Consider the following 19801-nt stretch of genomic DNA (forward strand, 5'->3'; position numbering starts at 1 on the left):
GGGATGGCTTCCAACTGCATGACCACCGGCTCCCTGCCTTTGTGGGGCGGATCACAGGCTCACAGAACCAATACCCACTGGCCAGAGAGCCAGAGGATGAGGGTCAAATCCCATCTCTGACAATGACCATCTATGTGACTGCAGGCAAGTCAACTAACTTCCTCAGACCTCAGTTTCCTCAACTGTAAAATTAATGGTTTGGTCTACAGAGCCCCTGAAGTCTCCTCCATCTCAAAGTCTATGTCTTATGACCTCAGAGGCCATCTACTCTAATCACTTGATTTTATAAATGAGGAACGTAAGGCCCAGGGAGATTACCCAAGGACAAACAGGAAGCATCAGAGACAGAATTGGAACCCAGGTCCTCTGACTCTAGAACTGATGCTGTTTCCATTCTATCAAGTGCACTGCTGACAATGTCTTAAGTATAAACTGCTCTTTTCCTGTCTCATCCTCCAAGAAATGAATATGGGATAATAATAATAACAACAATAATAATAATAATGATATCCAAATCTGTGATTTTTGCTCTACTTTGCAGACAAAGAAACCACAGCTGGTTTGAAATGGAGTGACTTCCCCAGGGTCTCACAGCTAATAAGTGGCTGAGGTAGATTAGAACCCAAATTTTCTTGACTCCAAGTCCAATGCTCTATCCACACTAGTCAAGAACTCTGCTAGTCAGCTGTAGGTCTCCCAGCCCCATCTTCTCCATGTCTGTAGAAAAATGCCCACCCTGACAAGGTTTCCCAAGCTCCCTTGCCATGTTTTACCTGCTCATCTCTCCTTCTCCTGCCCACGGTGGTGCCGATGGTTTTGATCACCCCAGGTCTTGCAAGAGTCATGTGCCCTGGGACCGAGGCGAGGCCGGGCAGTGGGCTGTAGGGGTGGGAGCGGGTGTATGGATTTGACATGGAGGTGATGACTGTGGGCTGCACCATCCACTGAAGATCCTGGCTGGTGGTAATGGCATTGATTGTGGGGATGAAGGCACTGCCAGATCCTGGCATATCTACCCGGAATTTCTAAGAGGAAGAAAAAAAAGAGACATACAAAATAAAATGAGACTAAGATGAAAGCAAATCTGAGCAAAAGAAGAGGAGAAGGTACCAAGAGGAGAAAACCAGGAGAAGGTAGGACCCAAGATGGGACTGACCCAGAGGCTTTAAACAAAGTCTGCTGCATCCATGACGCAAAGGGATCCTTCCTGCCTGGGCACGAGTCTTTCCATTCCAATCTGCGGCCCAACTATAGGAATGTGACAGAGAAATAAGGCTGTCAACACATCCAAAGCTGATTTTTAAAATAGATGCAGCAGCCCATCAGTATGCACACAACCAGGCACTCTCTGCACCTCACCCATGCAAGCTGTCGTGGTATTCAGCAGAAGGGCCTCCTGCCTGGGTGTTCAGAGAGGCTTGGGATTCACAGCTGTCAATCATTCCCCTAGGTGCAGGAACTCTGTGGCCAGGGACCAATGAGAGAAGCCTTTAGAACATACCACTTTCCTAGGAGGATGGACCCTGGTTGAGCTGAAGGATTAGCATTGTGGGAGAGGGTCCTGGGGCCCCTAAGGATGCAAACAGCTCTTTCCACTTTCTGTTCAGCTGTACCAGAATATACATGACGTATCCTTCTACTCATCTTCTCATCTATCTGTCTATCCATACATCCATCTATCCATCCTCATAGGGGTTATTTAGAACATTCTTTCTCCTTACTGAGAAACTTCATAGGTATAAAATGCTCTTTGTCTCCTATCTCATCCTCCAAGAAATGCAGATGATAATAAAAATATTCAAATCTGCAATTTCATTAGTAGGAAACTCCCAGGGTAGAAAAATCCTTCCACTAATACAAATTGGCAATTTACAGTCTTAGAGAGTTTCCTGGGGACTCTGGGAGAAGTGTAATGACTTGTCTGTCTGAAGTCCCATAGCCAGAATGTTTTAAAGAACATTCTCTTTTTGTCAAAACCCTACCCCTGCCGTACACACACTGTAAAGCTTTTTTTGTGGTATGCTTTATGAAGAAATCTATTTTAAAAATAAGGGAAACAACATGGCTCCTCTTTATAGGAAGAACTCAACATCCTCAGGGATGCAATTGGGAAAGGAGAAATTACAGTACCGTAGAATTTAGAGCCAGAAGGGGACTTAGAAGTCATCTTAGAATCAGGGAACAGAGGCCCAGAGGGGTTGGAATCTGTTGCCCCAAGTTTCTAGCCTTCAGGGGTAAAGAATAACCAGAAAACCTCATGTTCCTGATGTTTCCACTTAAGCCTCTGTAAATGTTCCAAATCTAACCTACAGAATCTCTAACGGACAGGATAGAAGCTTGTTGAGGGAGGAAGAGATTATTTTATCTTTGTCTGTGACTCCCCCATATACAGCACAGTGCCATACATACAGTAAGTGCATAATAAATGCTTGTTGATTGGCCAGTTCACCTGGGAGATAAACAGAATATAACATACCTACATCCTGCTTTGTCCTTGAATCAGCTTACACTCTGGCATCTAGCCTGACCCTGCTAAAGATCTCCACAGATTTCCTGGGTCAGATTCAGATAACCCACAACTTGGAAGCATCTCTCCTCTTAGCTAGATGAACCTCTCTTGGGACTCAGTGATTCACTGGTGATCCCAGCATCCATGTGTGTGTGTGTTTTCTGGTCTTCCCAGAGGTGACAGAATCACCTACTGCTACAGCTCCTCCCAAGGGTGCCCTGAAAAACCATCTACCAGCTCTTCCTGGGTTCCTTCAGTGGAAATAGAAATATAAGAGATGGCAAGTGGGGACAGAATGTTTTCATTTCAAAACAAGGAGCCACAAGGCTTAAAGACTGCCACCCTAGAGGCAGCAAGTTGGCATAACAGACAGAGCAGTGCTGCCCTCAGGAAGACAGGGGCTTGAATCCTGCCTCAGTTAAGACAGGCAGTGTGATTCAGAGGAAAGAGCAGTGGCCTTGGAGTCATAGGACCCCAGTTCAAATCTTCCTCTGCTACTTGCTACCAGTGTGACCTTAGGCAAATCACATAACTTTTCTGACCCCGGTTTCTTCATCCATAAAATAAGGGAGGTGGTGTAGAGGGCCCCTAAAGTCCTTTCTCTATAGATAAGATCCTATGAACTAGCTGCCTTTGAGAAGAATGTGGTTAGGACCCAAGTACCAAAGAACCCCGTCCCTTAAGGACTCTATGAGGAACACTAAGGGCAAAGATGACTAGGCTTGAAAGATGACTTCTTCAACTGATGCACATTAAGCATCTACTATGTGCTAGGCACCATGCACTCAAACTAAAAATGAAACTGTCCCTGCCCTCAAGGAGCTTACATAATACTGTGAGAAAATAATGCACATACAACTAAATATAAATATGTACAAAATGAACACAGAGAAATTTCAAGGGGCAGCAGAGGCACCAACCACTGGAGAAATCAAGAAAGACTTCATGTAGGAGGTGACACAAGCTGAGCCTGGAAAGAAGGAAAAGAAAGGTCAGGAGGCCAAGTGGGCATCATTCTCCCCTGAGAGAACAGCTAGACAGTGGGGAAAGGTGATGTTCGGGGGGGAATAAGTGAGATAGTCTGTGTGTATATGTATGTGTGTGTCTGTGTTCAACTTAGAGCCTCCAGGGTTCCACCCTTCTTAAGCTCACGGGAGCTGAAAGAAACCTCAAAGGTAATTTCATCCAATCCTTCAATTTACAGAAGAGGAAACTGAGGTGCAGAGGGGAGACTTGCCCCAAATCAACTCAACGGTCATTTGTGTCCCCATGTCATGCTGCAAGCAACTCCTAGGAAAACTGCTTTCTCTTTTTCCTTTTGGGGGAAGTGCCCCGAATTTACATTCTACTTCTTTACTTTTCACTGAAAGTTCTTGGGGTCCCTAATGAGCAGGGCAGTCTTGGTTTGGAGTCCTCTGGAGGAAAGTGATTCAGTAATTTGACCTGACCCCTCCTGTGCTGAGGAGAACCATCAGCTTTGAGGAAGGCATCTTCCTCAAAGAAAATGTATTCCACTTTTCTGGGAAATGGAACTCCCACCTCCACACACTGAACTCCTGGAAAAAACCAGAGGTTTGACAATTGAGACGAAGAGCCAAAAGGCCCCCAAGACAAGTTTGGCTAAGCTTGCTGCTGGCATTTGGGTTTGCTTTGTAGACAGCAGGTCTACTAAATGTATTCCAGAGATCCCGTCCGCCAGATTCCTTGCAGCAATTGGTCCTGTCTAGACAAAACAAGCCAGCAGTAAAAACAAGGTTGTAGGTAATGAGGGCCTCTGAAATGCTTGTACACCTTGTTTCAGACAGGAGGTAAATCCATCTGGATAACACCCTGGCACAGAACTGCAAGAAAAGCCATGTCCCATCCCCAGAGGGGCCTGGGGCCCTGATAAAGAATGCTTTTGTCTCTGAGGAGCCTTTCTGGGAGACACACAAAAGTCTAAATTAGATCTGGCAGATGTGCTTGTCCCAGCTCTGAAAGCATTAGCCAGGAAGTTACGATGATGCAGGAGAGAAGTGGTAGAGTGGCAGTTTGTGGTCCCTGAAATGATCCTGGCATCCCTCTGTGCAAACACGACCCTAGAATCAGGTCAATAATGCCACATTGAGAATAAATCATGCATCCCCAGGAACGAGTTAGCATCAACAGACCACTTAAGGAGGGCTCCCGGCTCTTCACAACTTAACTTGGCAGGCGGGCAGGTTCCTTCACATTGAACATTTACAAAACGCATTTATTAAATTCCTCTATGTGCCCAGCACTGTGCTACATTAATGGGGAATGCTATAGTGAGGAGGGAACCTAAAATAAAATTTGATGGGGAAGAATAGTGGAATGGACATGAGCACGTATTGGGTGCTGCAGCTAGAAATGCAGAAGGAAAGGTTGATTTTATTTTTGTCTGTGTTCCCTCAGTGGTTAGCACAGTGCCTGGCACCTCAGAAACATTTAGTAAATGTTTGTTGAATTGAATTGATTTGAGTTGAATTGGTTTCCTGGGGGTGCCTCTGACCACTTGGAGATTCTCCTTCTCTGGACAGGTCAGAGGATGCCAGGGAGCTCTAGTGTGCCACACCTGCCCAGACATGTGCCATCTTCCAGCTCAGAGACTGAATTATTTGCAACACTCAGTCAATAAACATGTATTAAGCACCTGCTATATGCTGGGCACTGTGTTAAATGCTATACACCAGGCAACATACCCTGGGATACTCTGGCAGTCTCCAGGTGGGCTAGAAAGCTCAGCAGAAAGATAAGGTAGCACCTATTGAGGCCCTGGGATATTTTAGAGAAACAACATCCTCTGAAACAAGAAAGAAAAAGGTAAAAACAAGCTTCAGCATACCCCCAAAGGCCATGATGTCCCTGTTCCTTTCCCTAAGCTTCTTAAGACTCCAGACCAAGGGGAGGAAGTTAAAATATCCAGGGGTCAATAGACCTATTCCTGCTGTTTCATCTTCAGGCTCCAAAGGCCCCAATAAAGTCCTGGATAGACCAGTATCCAAAAACCACCCTGGCAGGGTGTTGGCTGAAAACACTGGGCTCAGACCCACCCCCACCTCCACCCAAACTCGTATGGAAATGACATCACTGGGCCTATCATCAGTACCTGGGGATGTATGCAGTGGAGCAGCCAGACAGGTCACTGCAGTCCAAAGGATGAAGAACAAGTCTGAGCCTTAGGGCAAGCTACGTTTCTGAGAACCCACACTACTGCCTTGGATCTAGACGTGGATATCTGTAGCTCTCTCTCTCCCCCTTCCCTCCCTCCCCCCACCTCTCTACTTTTCTCTCTCTGTCTCCCTCCCTCCCTCCTTTTCTCCTTCTCTGCTTTTCTCCTTCTTCTCTTTTTCTCTCCCTCTTCCCTTCTCTTCCTCCTTCTCTCTCTCTCCCTCTCTCCTTTTCTCTTTCTCCCCTTCCTTCTTTCTTTGCTCTCTCTCTCTTCCTATCCTTTTCTCCCTCTCCTCCCTCCATCTCTGCTTTTCTCCCTCTTTTCTCTCCTTTTCTCTCCTTCTTCCCTGCCCTTCCTCTCCCAAAAACGCACACGCGCGCGCACACACACATACACACACACACACACACATACATATATACACACACCACCACCACCACCACCACCACAGGAAGACAGACTTGATAGCTGTCTCTAAATATCTGGAGAACTGTCATGTGAAAGAGATTAGACTTGTCCAACTTGGCAGAAGGCAATGGGTGAAAGCTGCAAGTTTCAGGAAGGAATTTCCTAACGACTAGAGCTGTCTTCCAGGTGACTAGAAAGCCTTTAAGAAGAAGCTGGGTGACCATTTGGAGATGTTCTAAAGGAGATTTCTGATCAGCCATTGATTGGACAGATGACCTCTGAGTTCCCTCCCAATTGGGGAGAATCAGAGATTCTAAGATCTGGAGTTCAGTATTTCACTAGTCAATTTACTCCCAAATTTGGAGTTTGCTATAGATGGTGAATGCCTTTAGCACCTTACTCAAGTACTGATCAAGGGTCAGGATTTGGAATCCTATTTGAAGTAAACAAATGGCTTATCCTAGATAAAGTCACCTGAGATGGTCAAAAATGGCATCAGAGATGCAAATCCAAGGCAGCTGGTCTTGTTCCATTCCCATTTTTTTTGTCATTTCATAATTGGAATGTTATCTTAGACCAGGCTTCCAAACAGGATTACAGCAGGGATTCTGAAATTAAGGTCTGTGGACTTTTCCTCCCCCTTTTTAAATTAATTTATTTTGATTTATCGATCTGTGGACTTTTTTTAAAAATATTTTTTACTTTGATAAAATTTATTTCCTTTGTAGTCTTATGTATTTCATTTTATGCTCTTACAATATTGCTCTGAGGGAGACCATAGGTTTCACCAGACTGCTAAAGGAAGGGGTCTATGTCACAAAAACAAGTTAGGAACCCCTGGATTATAAACTCATAAATCTGGAGCTGCAAGAAACCTTAAAGATAATTTAGTCCAACTCTCTCCTTTTATAGATGAGAACATTGAGACCCTAGGAAATAAAATTGCCCGAAGTCACATAGGTAGTAAGTGGCAGAGCCAGGATATGAACCTGTGTCAGGAAGAGAGGCAATTGGAAAAAAACAAAAGTCATCTGACTTCAGTTTCATCTTCTTTCCATAAATGCCACAATGGCCTGAGTGTTTTCTTAGCAAAGCTGCCCCGTCTCTTCCTGAGGTTACAGGACTGGGAGGGACTCACTGACGTATGTGATGCCATGGTATTTCCTCTCTCGTGGATCCCCTGTCCAGCCTCCTAAGATGGTCAGGGCAAACTTCTCCTATATTCATGGGAGGTGAATGGGGTGAGGTAAGCATACAGTTCTGAAGGATAAGGATGAATTCCTCAGGTATCTTTCCTTGCTTTTTTTTTTTTAAAAAAAGCCCCTGGAAAAAGTTCTGGGTTAAATCTAGACCCCACTGTTTTCTAGTTACCTTTCTTTCCCTCAAGTGTCAAACTGCACATAGTAGCTAGATGAAATTCCATCCATTAGTCCCTGATAGAATATAAGCTGCTTGAGGGCAGGAACGATTTCATTTTTGTCTCTGGGTCCCCAGCATTTAGCACAGCACCTGGTACATAATAGTTACTTAAGAAATATTTATTGATTAAATGACTGGAGTATACTACCCTGTATCTCAATCCTCCATCGGATTCTCACATATCTGAAGTACATCTACTCATCTCAGAAGGAATTGTATTTTTCCTCTCACCACCCTCTTATCCGCAGTGGAATGCAAGCTTCTTGAGGGCAGGGACTATTACATTTTTATCTCTGAATCCCAGGCACCTCATACAGTACCTGGCACATAGCAGGTACTTCATTAAATTCATATTAAATAAAATTGAACTAAATTATCCTATTTAAATGAAAAAGCAAATCTCATTTTAGGAAAAACTATTTCCATCTTTCTTCTGAAATTCCTCTGAAATTTCTAAAATTGGGGTCTATGGACTTTTTAAAAAATATTTTGTATGCAATATAATTGATTTCCTTTGTATTCTTTGCCATCTTGGCAAGGCAGAGAAAAGAAGCAAGAAAATCTAAAATCATTTAAAATTATAGAAGCATGAATTTAGAGCTGGCAGGGAGGAGGCAAATCTAGTCCAATCCCCTCACTTTACACATCAAGAAACTAAGGCCCAGAAAAGTGAATTAATTTGCCCAAGGTCATACAGGTAGTAAGTTGTAGACCCAGGATTTGAATCTAGAATTTGACTCCAAAGACAGGGTTTTCTCCACTGTGCCTGGATGCAGAGATTTGTAAATTCTTTCTGGGTTCAGAGCTGACATATTTAGTGGTAAGTTAATTCTGCGCATAGCTATCAGAATGAAGGATTACAGAATTATTGATTTCCAGTTGGAAGGGAACTTGGAAGTCTTCGAGTTCAACCCCTTCATTTTACAGATGAGGAAACAAAGTCTAGGGAAGTAGAATGACTTGCCCCAAATCTCACACACACACACACACACACACACACACACACACACACACACACACACACACTCCACTATATTTCACTTCTTTTCTATCACCTTTTTAAGGGACTAAGAAATTATTTGTTGTTTAAAAAAGAGAAAAAGGGTCCTAATACTAGGTAGCCTAAAGCTAGGAACTACCACTTACATTAAGAACAGTTGTGCAGTAAGCTAATGATCACTGTGGTGATTTACATATTCCTTTTTTCAGGATCCCTTCTTCCCAAAGATTCTATGAAAAGGAAACCACAGGAAGACCCTTTGGATCAAGGTCTTTCTGAAAACAAAACTTAGTCATGAGTGATTGAATTCTCTGTCATTTAGAAAAGGCACTGAGCCTGGGCTAACTCAGGGCTGAGACAAAATTCTCTACTCAAATCAAGACAACAAGAATTAACTAAGCATCTACTATCTGCCTCACTGATCCTAAGGCAGCTCAGTTTTTAACTTGACAAACATCCATCTTTTCTTCTTTCCTGAGCAGAGTGGCAAATCCTGCCACGTTGTAGGTCTGGGAAGCAGCAGGGAAGACCAAGAAAAGCTGTATACCGTATTTTCCCTTTCCAAACCCAACAAATTAAAATCGCCAGCCAGTCAAAGCAGTATAGGGTTACAGAATGTACGGTTACTGCCATCATTCACAAAGGCTGCAGCCTCCAGAATAACCACACACAAGATACATGTGGCAAGACTATCAAGAAAGGAGGCATTTCAATGACAAGCATTTGTTAGGTGCCATCCATATCAAGGCCAATGCTGGCGGGTGAGGGTAAGGAATAAAACAAAGATAAATAACATACAGTACCTGCCCTTCGGGAGCTAACGTTCCACTAAAATTAGCATGTACACATGCAAATGAGCGCTCCCTTTTAAAGTAGGATGGTTGACTTGGAGTTGAACAGGACCTTAGAGGTCAGGTAGGCCAATCCAATTTTTAACAGACCAGGAAACTGAGGCCCAGAGAGATTAAATGACCTGACCAAGGGCACACAAGTATTATGTGATGAAGCTGGGATTTGAACCCAGGTCCCTCTGACCCCAGACCTAGAGCCCTTTCCACTGTAACAGACTATACCCCAAAGCAATAACTTTAGGAGGTTATATACTTAGCTCCACAGGGTTGCCCCTGCTCAGGCCTACCACTTTTCTAGCCATAATTCATTTTTTGACCAGAGATTACCTACCATATCTTGAACACCCTGCTTCTTCACCAGTTTCCAAAGGTTTGAGATCATGTTCAAAGATGAAATCCACCCTCAAAGGCTAAGGACTTACTGCCGCTTCCCTTCTCTGCCACCCCCTTTCCCTCATAGAGATCATCTGAAAGAATGCTTCATGCTGTATGAAACAAGGTGGCATCAGTGGATTAAGGGGGTGGCCTCCCCAGAGAGCTGCTCTGAAAAGCGCATCCGGAGATCGAAGTGTTGATTTACTACTTAGAGAAGCACTCTCCTTGCTTCATAAACATGCCTCTCATGCCAGCAAGATGGTGCTCAACAGGAAGGGAGTCAAGTAATGGAACTTAATTAAGATTTCAGTTTGGAGCACTGAAGCCCTCACTCACCCAACTCTGGACAACTACATTCATCGTCTGAGAAGAGGAGAAAAAAAAAGAAACAAACCCATTCACTTTGATGATAAAGTGAAGCTGATTTCCACCAAGAATCAACGGAACAGACCAAATTCCTTTGACAATGTTGTTATCTGATCCTGATTTATAACATTTTTCCCACCAAGGCACAAACAATGCGCCTTCACTACCACCACCACCAAATTCAGGGGAAAAAAATTTCTGTGTCCCTATTTCAATGTCATTAGGAGAGTAACAGTGGAAAATGAGTGATAGTACTCATGTACATTTTGGTGACCCAAATGAGAAAAATATGTTTCAGCCAGGTGCATTCAACCTAATGAATACATTTTTCGCTGGGAGATACAGTTCAAACAGAAAACAGTTTCCCAATTAAGGACAGATTAAGCATATTGGTATTTATCTCCCTCTGAAAACTAGAGCATAGGAGCTCTGAAAGTCAAGTTAAAGTTTGGGATTCCAAGGAAGACATTTCCCAGGACGTTCTTAAGAGTGCCCCCTAGGGGGCACTCAAGAAGTATGGCTGGAGATGCCTTGGGAATCTCAGTCATTTCTGGTAAAGTTGTTTGAACTTAGGAATGTCCCAGCCTGGTACTGTTGGTAAAGTTCACTCCCAGGGAAATATTGTGTGTGTGCGTGCATGCATGGGGTGAGGGGACTGAAGGGGAGGAGGAGAAGGGTGAGTTTATGAGGATAGGAGATTGAGTCTAGTATTCCTTGATAGGAAAACAGGATTCTAGTGCCCTTGATTTATTATCCCAAGTTATCTGAGAAATGGTCAGCCTTGGAAAAGTTCTGCCCTTTGTTTTTGTTGTCTTTTATATGTGTGTGTGTGTGTGTGTGTGTGTGTGTGTGTTTTAATGAAGAGGGGGCCCAGCTGATGAAAACAAGTTATGAAATAACCTATGTTTGTGTAACTGGCTAGATTGCGTAATGCTCCCTCCCAGAGACCGTAAGTGTTGAGAAGAGAGGCAGAGAAGGCATACAGATCTGGGAGGTGTTTTCCTAGGAAAGGGAGGAAGAAGAAGAAAAAAAAATCCCCTAAAATATATAAAGAAAATGGTGAGGGGGGGAGAGATAAAGAATCACAGACAAGCAATCTTGGGGAATAAAACCATGGACTGGAGCAGGAAATATTTTTCATGCTTCAAGTTCCAGTCACATTCAAGACTAGAAGCTTAAAAAAAAAGTTCTCTGGAAAAAATGTCATTGTCCTGCATGGTCCTGTGCTAAGTCAACCCAAGCCCTTTGAAGGAAATGGGCAAAAAAGGATTGCTATTTGTATTAGGGCAACATGTTTGTTCCTAGGGCAACTAGGAAGGTTTGAACCCTGAGAAGGAAGAGGCTAGGAAGACGTGGCTGGGGGGAGACTTACTTGGAAAGGAACCACCCAACTCAGTTGACCCAGTCTGTTGAGACTGCCAGAAAAGGGGCAGCTGTCCATCCTCTTCCCACCATTCATGTCCCAGACTAAAGGAAACTAGGGGAAATAAAGTGATGGCGGGTTCTCTGGTCTACAGTCATTTACCATGAGCCTTGCCAGCCTGTGTCTCTGAAAGGGCCCTAGCACCTACTTGTGAAGTAACTAAGGCCAGCCCAGCAACCACTCCCTCCCTTCAGTACAGTTTTGCACAGAAGCTGCAACCATGATGGAAAAAACCCTAGTGACCAGACCAAAAAAAAAAAAAGCCTCCAGAACTATAAAAGGAGAGGGTGGCTCCAGAGCTTGTCTAATGCCCAAATTACCTTGAAAATCTCTCTGGTTTGAAAGGCGCCTCAAACTTCGGATGGCTGAGCAGAACTGGCAGGCCATATGAGAGAAGCACTATACCAGGTTATTATCAATTGCAAAACCTTCATGTGTTACAGCATGCTAGGAATTAGCCAACACTTGCTTGCTGTTTAGCTAATGAGTCTCCATTATGCTCGGCTGGAGTCATTTCTCTTCTTCCTTCCTATTGCTGTTTCCCTGTTGGATTTTGATCCACAGCAAGGCATTGCTTCAATTTCTATCATGGGCTCCAAGGCCTCATCAACACACATTACCCACCTAGGAATGATTCTTTGACTGCCCTAACTTCTCATTCCATCCCAACTAGGTCAGAAATAGGTTTAGTAAAGTGACTGTAATACCAAAGATGATTGTTCCCACTCAAACAACAGCGAAAGCAGATAGGGAAGAAATGGGTAAAAACCAAATGGGTAGAATTCCAAGGTGGTCTGCTCTAGAGCTGGGGGAATTTGAGATTGGAAGGAAGGAGAAGAAAGGCAGAGAGCGCAAATGATTCCAGTCCAGTGGTAGAAATGGGCATGAAATCAATGGGACCTTTTTGACAAGGGTATAAACCTATGTAGCTCTTTCAGGTGAGATTTTAATTTTATTGGACTCAAGTAAAACAATTGAGTGTTCACAGTATTCAGAACATTGTACTGTACAATCTAGAAAAGGGGTGTGTGTGTGGTGTGTGTGGTATTTGGCTGTTGTTTTGAAGAGGAGGGAAAGCAGAATTAGAGACCATAGATGGGTCTACTAAAGGGTGGAATGTCACCAGTTCTGCATATCTCTTTGGAATAAAGTATCCTTACATAGGTATAAAAAAAAGCATTATGTTTCCACTCTTACCCCCCAAAGTTCAAGGCAGAATTCTCTTAACTCTCTTTCTGGGGTTCTTCCCACAACCCCTTCCATACATATATATATATATATATATATATATATATATATATATATATATATATATATATATATATATGTATATATGAAATCAGAAGGCTAGTCTGGATGGCAACCTCTGCTCTGTACCCTACAACTCTTCAGGAAGATCTGTAAACCTAGGTAAGTAGAGGCTACTCTGGATTTCAGTGGGTCTCATGACTTAATGCAATGCATGAGACAAGCCCATACATGTAAAGGTCTGTGTGAAGACGATAATATTCCATGGGGGCCCCCTCACCACCACTATCTTTCTGGTTTTTATAGGCAAGCACAGTTCCATATACACAATTGTTCTGACTTCAAATCAGTTGAGCTACTTTAAAAATATACCGAATTGCTTTTTTCAGCTCCAAGTACCACCCAAAAAACCAGAGAGGGCTCTGCTACAACAGCCCTTTCCCCCTACTTTTCTCTCCATTCTCCCTTCAATAAAGCTTTGTGGCCCACAAAAAGGTCCACTGCCAGGCCTTTTCTGGAATGGAGAAAACTCTACAGAGGAGGTGAGAAGTGAGAGAAACTGAAGGTTAGAGTGGACTCTTCCCAAGGTGGGCATGACTCGGGCTGAATCCCTTTGGTGCAGACTGCCTCAGGGAAAGGCTAGTTAGTTCAGCATGGGTCAGACTCTTTGATGATGAGCCTTTCACTCCTGCCATTCCCCAGACCTCTAACCACTTAGCCTCACTCACCTAGGCAGGCACATAACTGAATCGATCCTCCATCTAAAGCTAGAAGGAGCCTTCCATCCAGTCCCACCTCTTCATTTTACATCTGAAGAAACCAAGACACAGAGTGGTAAAACTACCTGCCCCACATCACAAAGGCACGAAGTGGCAACCTGGGATTAGAACCCAGCTCCCAATCCCTCACTCTTTCCTCTGTAGTATGCTGGTCCTCAACTAGAAGTAGTCCAAACAATATCTCCTTGAACCCAACCTCTTCCATCAAGGGGGTCTCTCTAAAAACATGGCTGAAGGGAGGGAGGGGTATCCCCACGGGTATCGAGCTATATGGCTTCTGGGGAAGGTAGATGTTTTCCAGGCCTTCCTCTGTCCCTCTGGGGTGAGGACAGGCGAAAACACCAAGAAGCCAGAAAGCTGGCCCTGGGATAACGTTATTTTTTGTAAAGGGATGGGGTCCTGGAAGAACATATAATTCCATCTAGGGAGAGAGTTGGGGTGATAGAGTAGGTGGGAAGTCATTGTCGGCGCTTCACATCTACATGTTCCCCTTTTTCCCCAGAAAAAAAAAAAGGCAAGGGGGTGGGAGTTCAAAGAAACGAGACCCCGAGAAACGCATTGGGTTGGGGTTCTTGGCCCAAAGACAAAAGAGAAAAAAGAAAGGCAGTAAAAAGGCTGTCTGAGAGAGGGGAGGGAGGGAAAGAGGAAAAGGAAGGGCTCGCTCCCCGCCAGGTGCATCCAGGAAGCCAGCGAGCTCTTCTGCTTACCTGCTGGCCGCCGCCGCCGCCGCTGGAATAAGACTCGGCGTGCGCTGGAGAGCCGCTGCTGCCCCGGGACGAGGTGTCAAAGTTCCCGGGATAATCCTGGTACATGATCCGCGGTGGGAGCCCGAGAGGAAACAGGGTGTTTGTTTTCCCCCACCCTCCTCTTCCTCCTCCTCCTCCTCCTCCCCGCCTCGCACTTGCTGGAGCGCTCTCGCCCCCGACGATCTCCTCTCCGGGTAGTCTCAGTATTTTTAAACCCTTCCCACCCCCCTCCCCCAGGCCGAGTGCTTCCAAACGCTCCCCGGGGGGGGGACGAAGAGTCAAGAAGCCTGAAGTCGATTGCGTTGAGCCCCGGAGTGGCGCGCTCAGAACTTCTGCCGGGCACCAGCTGGACGCCTAGCCCTTTCTCTCTCTCCCCAAAGTCCGACCCTCCCTTCGGGCCCTCCCACTCGCCCTCCCCCTCTCAACCAGAGAGAGCGGGCTGGTGGGGGCGGGGGGAACCTGGATTCTCGGGGAAGGGGAACGGAATCGATGTCCGCAAAGAAAAATGGGGCAGGGGGAGTAAAGAGAAAAAATAAGCCTGGAAACCGAACTAGAGAGCCCTGTCAATGGGAGCCGTGGACATTCAGCTAAGAAAGCTCGCTTTGAGAAACTTCTGCGGCTATTTCCTCCTTTAAAAAAAAAAAAAGAAGCTGAGAATAAACTTCCTGTGGATCGAATAGCCGCCCGAGTTTCAGAGAGGCTCTGACACTTGACAAAATTATAATAATCTGAAAAAATGCTTTGAAAAAAACAATAACAAAAACAAAAACAAAGAAAAAAAGAAGAAACCTTTCCCACTAGTCCGAAGGCTCCCTTCGAACACCACCCAAAGGGAAGGGAAATCTTTTTCCTTTGAATGGACACCAAGCAAAGCTCAGTCGCTCCTGCCCAAGTCCTCCTGGCTGCTTAGTGTCAAGCCCAAGAGCGAGCGGAGCTCTCTTGCCTTTTAGAGCAGAGCTGCGCTCTCCCTTAATTAGGGATCCTGACACTGGCTTCTCTGCCCTCTCTGCGGCACGCGAGAGGTGGCGGTGGGGCTCTTTTTTTTTCTCTCTCCCTCTCTCCTTTCCTGTCTTTCTCTTTCCTGGTTGCAACTGCAGCTCCCCCTCCCTGCCTCGCCCAGTCCCTGTCTCAGTGGGTCTCTCTCTCTCTCTCTCTCTCTCTCTCTCCTCTCTCTCTCTCTCTCTCTCTCTCTCTCTCTCGCTCTCTCCCGATGGTGCGCTCCGAGCCCCAGAGCTCTGCCTGCCTGGGATGACTCAGTGCAATGGCATTAGTTCAACTCCACACTTTTTATTATCCAGCCCCTTGTACCATGTGGATCTTTCACTCACGTCAACCCCCCAGCTCACCAAACCCCACCTTGCAGGGAGGAGCGGGCGGGTGAGGGGAGGGGAGGAAAGAAAGGGAGGAGGAGAGGAAAGGGGAGGGAGGAAGAGAGAGGAGGAAGGAAGAAGAGGCCTTTTTTTTTCTATCCCCTCCTCAGCTATAGGGCACTTGACACCAGTCGGACACCCTGGAGTGAGGAAAGAAGGAAGGAGGTGGCGGGGGGCATAGAGACTGAGGAAGGAGGCTGTAAGGGGGAGGGGGCAGGCCCGGAGCTCGAGCTTCTCTTTCCCCCCCTGGAGTGGAACGCACCGGAGTGGATTTCTGGCACTTCTTCCCCCCACCCCCACCACTTCCCCCCGTGCTCGCTTTGGTCTGTTCCATTGGCGCACTTTGCCAAAGATGGTCATTTGCGTTGAAGGACGTGAGTGCGGGTTTCCTTGGTTAGGGTGACGTGGTGGGAGAGGGATTCCCTAGCTCCCTAGCTTACCAGAGGCTTCAGAACTCCACTTAAAGGGGAACTGGGGCGAGAGAACACAGAGAGGGGCCTCGTCGGACCAGGTTTCGGCTTAGCCTTTCTTTTCTTGTTTTAATTACAGTGACAAAGGACACTTAGGGAACGTTGTGAGGCGCGGCCGAGAGATCTGTCTGGTGCCTGACTGCCTGCTGTGTTCAGGGACACTGAGAGGTGGAGGTCCAAAGACCAAAGCATTTTGCAGCCCTGGGTGGGGCCGGGGACTGGTTCACTGGGGGCGCTCCCAGTGTGCTGTTCTTGGCCCGGCGGAACGCAGTAGAACCTGGGTGCCGGGTTTAGTGTTGCCAGCTGCTTGCAGCTGGATTGACTTCTTCCTAGAATCCTCAAAGATGGAATGAATGATTCTAATGACATCCCTGTTGCTTCAATGCAGTACAATTAGAACGTATCTGATACGTGCTAATAATACGTCATAAGCAAATCCCAAACTATAATTGATGGGGGGGGAGGATGTGAGAGTAAAAGGAAGGGTGTAGACTAGGTCATGTCCTCGTCTCTTTTCTCCAAAGAGCAAGACGTTGGGAGCTTGGGCTGTTGGGCTGAAATGCTCTCTTGATTCCCTGGGCCTGAATATCTGTGGTTCGGTGGTATGCGAACATTAGTAGTCGCGTCTGTAGTCATTCGAATCCCAGATCTGCCGCTGATTGGCTGTGTGGCCTTGGACATGTCACTTCACTTTTCTGAGTCTCCGTTTCCCAATTTAAGGTCCCTTTCAGTCTCTAATCAATTGAGATATTTGTAAAGGGCTCAGCTCGGTGCCTGGCACTTAATAGGCGCTCTTTAAACGATTCCTTAGTTTTTTCGTGACAAGGTGTCTTTATTCGTGCAAGGTGTATGATGGGGGGGAGAGGAGGGGAAGGGAAAGTGTCTTCATAGAGCTTGGGCCTTCGGACTCTGTCCGGAGCAATCTCTTGGACGCCAGGTCGGGAGCATTTAAACCTTTCCCCAGCCGCTGAAACCTAGGAAAAAGGCCCAGCGCTCCCTCACGGCTGTTGTTTACATTTCTAACGCACACTTAGTCCCATCCGAGGCCAGCTTGGGGCGGGCCTCGGCCGTGCCTCTGCCCCTGACCCAGCCAGCTCTGAGACAGTGCTTCTCGTCTCCTCCTACCCAGGCTAAAGCACGCTTGGAAGGAGGCAAGCCAGGTCTCCGAGCTTGCAGGGGGAGGAGGAGAGATGTCAGCGGCAGTGGAAACAAAGGTTTAGGGGTTTACTTGTGTTTTGTTTCTTGCTTGTGTTTGGTTTGGCTTTTTGGCCTCGCCGGCTTATTTATTTATGCAACTTTCCCAGAAGGATGAGTAAATGCAGATCTTTGACGCAAAACGGATCAGATCCTTCATCCGCAGCAAACCCCGAAAGCTCAGGGCGGGGGGTAGCGGAGAAAAAACAATCGCGATTTTTCCACTCACCTCCCCGCCCTCGTTCCCCTCCTGCCACCAGCGCCTAGCCTAGTCCCGGGTAACAGCAGCAGAAACTGTTTTCCCACCCAGACCCTACCAAATTCATGGAGGTGGGGTGGGTGGGAGGAGAGCGAAGGAAGGGCTTGGGACTAAGGCTGTCCTCCGGTCCAAGCACTTGTCTCATCCCCTTCCCAATGCCGCTCGAGAGACGGCAGACCATGATCACTTTTAGTTTTGCTTTAGTTTTCCGATTCTTCAAGACAGAAGCTCTTCCCCGTGGGATCCCCGCCCCCACCTCCACGTTCAAAAAGCTTCACGTTGCGTGGTCTCACCCACGCACCCTTTCCAGTCATACCTGGGAGGGGGAAAGCTTCCTCTCAGGCTGCAACTGGAGCTTGACGGAGAACTCGAGCTGGATGCTGCGCCCCCTGACTCGAACCGTTCCCTCCCAGACGTTGTCTCTCAAGCCCACCCTCTGCTTCTATCTCGCCTTCCCCCCGCCCGCCCCAGTCCTTTTCCTTTCTTGCGGGTTCCGGTAAAGTCCCAGACACGTCTGCAGAGCATCATGGAACTGGTGCTGATGCAGCCTTCAAGCAGCCCCTTTGTCCCCCCAGGTAGAGTTCAGATGAGAAGCCTTCCATGGCTCCCCATTGCTCATTAAGTAAAGCCCAAGCTCTCCATAGCCTTGGTATAGCTATAACCTGTTTTCAGACCAACATCTCTCTGCTCCCCCACACTACTTTGGCACTCCAGACGGACTGGATTACTCGGTAGCCTCCATATTCATCTTGCACTTTACCACACCTGTTCTTTTGCTGGTGCCCTTTCTTCCCCACTGACTATTTTCTCCCATGTAGAGCTAATCATCTCAACCATAAGGGATCCCATCTCAGCTCAGAACCCTCAAAGAAGTTTGCTTGTATCGCCTTTATAGCACTTAGGGAATGTTGCCTAGTATTTTAGTTGTTTGTATACAGTAAAGGAACATACTGCATAAATTTGACCCAACCTAATTAATACATTATAAGCAAATCATACTTTAATTCCACAGATTGCTCATCATTTAGGAGGTTGTTGTGAAACTTAAAAGACAATAGACCTGCAAACTTTAAAGGGTTATGTAAACATCGGCTATTATTAGAACATTGTTCCCATAATCAAACTGACATACAAATGTTATTATGTTTGAGCCTTTCAATAACCCTGGGAGGTACTTATTACAGGCATTATTATCTCCATTCTACAAATAACTGAAGTTCAAAGAGTTTAAGTGACTTGCCCAAAGTCACACAGCTAGAAAATACCAGAAGTAGGATCCTTGCCTTTAAGTCCAATACTCTGATTATAAAATCCTTATGAGTAAAGATTGTCTTTTTTAAAAAAATTCTTCACAACTCCTAGCCAGTTTAGCTCAAACAAGGTATTCAATAATTTGTTGAATGAATGAATAACTTTCTTCTTTAAGTCTCAGCTGAAGGAGTATATGGGCTAAGGAGGAAACAGAACTGGGAAACAGTGACTTCTCATCAGCTTTCTTCAAATTGACCTAAAGTCGTAGAATGGTAGACTTGTAAGGTCCTTTGCATATCTGTTTGCCCTCCATACTTTCCAAATGGGGAAACTGAGGTCCAGAGAAAGGAAGTGATTTGTCATATCACACAGTGAGTCAGTGGCAGAGCTGGAACTAGAATGAAGGTCTCCTGACTTCTGTGGACTTTACTGGCTCCTGTCATTCTCACTGCCCAGACTAAATTAACTCAATTGTCCACCCAGGGTAACATTTGGTCTCTGGCAGATGCACCAAGGAATGGTGTGTTCTCAGCATGACAGTTGTTGTTCATAACATAGATCTCAGAAACATGGCCCAAACATTTCTACATCTTCCTAATAATAAAATCTTGTCCATTTCTCATCCCTGAATTTTTCTCCATCCTTCTTGAAGCTATGTATGCTCTTTTTTTTTTGTTTATTTTCTACCAAAAGGGAAAGGTTTCTCTCAGAGAAAGATTTCGTAAATTACTGAGGACTACCTTAATCTGTCCTAAGCCTTCAGGTTCTAAGGAAGAGGGTAGGGCTTCTCAAAAAGCTGGTGTTCCAGGTTTGACCCACATGTCCTTTACTCCAAGTTCATTCCTTATTTGATGTATGGAATTGAAGTATCATATTAGGATTTAAAACTAGGCGGGAACTTAGAGATCACCTAATCCAACTTAAATCTCCTTTTACTGATGAAGAAAGAGACTCAGAGAGT

At 45.7% G+C, this 19801-nt stretch overlaps 1 protein-coding gene and 1 long non-coding RNA gene across 3 annotated transcripts in view; one reads left to right on the forward strand and one right to left on the reverse strand.

Annotated features, from left to right (window-relative positions):
• Positions 1 to 15563, reverse strand: part of FOSL2 (FOS like 2, AP-1 transcription factor subunit) — a 30925-nt gene extending 15362 nt beyond the window's left edge. Inside the window, exons 1-2 of one of the 2 annotated variants that reach the window (XM_020983775.2) lie at positions 14258 to 15563; positions 774 to 1025 (exon numbers count right to left, since the gene is read on the reverse strand). In XM_020983775.2, coding sequence (XP_020839434.1) covers positions 774 to 1025; positions 14258 to 14362 — 357 coding nt within the window. In that variant the 5' untranslated portion in view covers positions 14363 to 15563. Of the gene's footprint in view, positions 1 to 773; positions 1026 to 11843; positions 11926 to 14257 lie in introns of those variants that run through there. The other variant, XM_020983776.2, reaches the window with a different exon arrangement.
• Positions 15564 to 15728: 165 nt separating this feature from the next.
• LOC144455854 (uncharacterized) lies at positions 15729 to 19462 on the forward strand. The gene is made up of 2 exons (XR_013484661.1): positions 15729 to 16040; positions 16216 to 19462. It is a non-coding gene; the product is annotated as an uncharacterized LOC144455854 (long non-coding RNA).
• Positions 19463 to 19801: the final 339 nt, after the last annotated feature.

Source organism: Phascolarctos cinereus, unplaced genomic scaffold (assembly GCF_003287225.1).
Source record: "Phascolarctos cinereus isolate Bilbo 61053 unplaced genomic scaffold, phaCin_HiC Scaffold_2;HRSCAF=192, whole genome shotgun sequence".
In the NCBI taxonomy this organism is placed as follows: Eukaryota; Metazoa; Chordata; class Mammalia; order Diprotodontia; family Phascolarctidae; genus Phascolarctos; species Phascolarctos cinereus.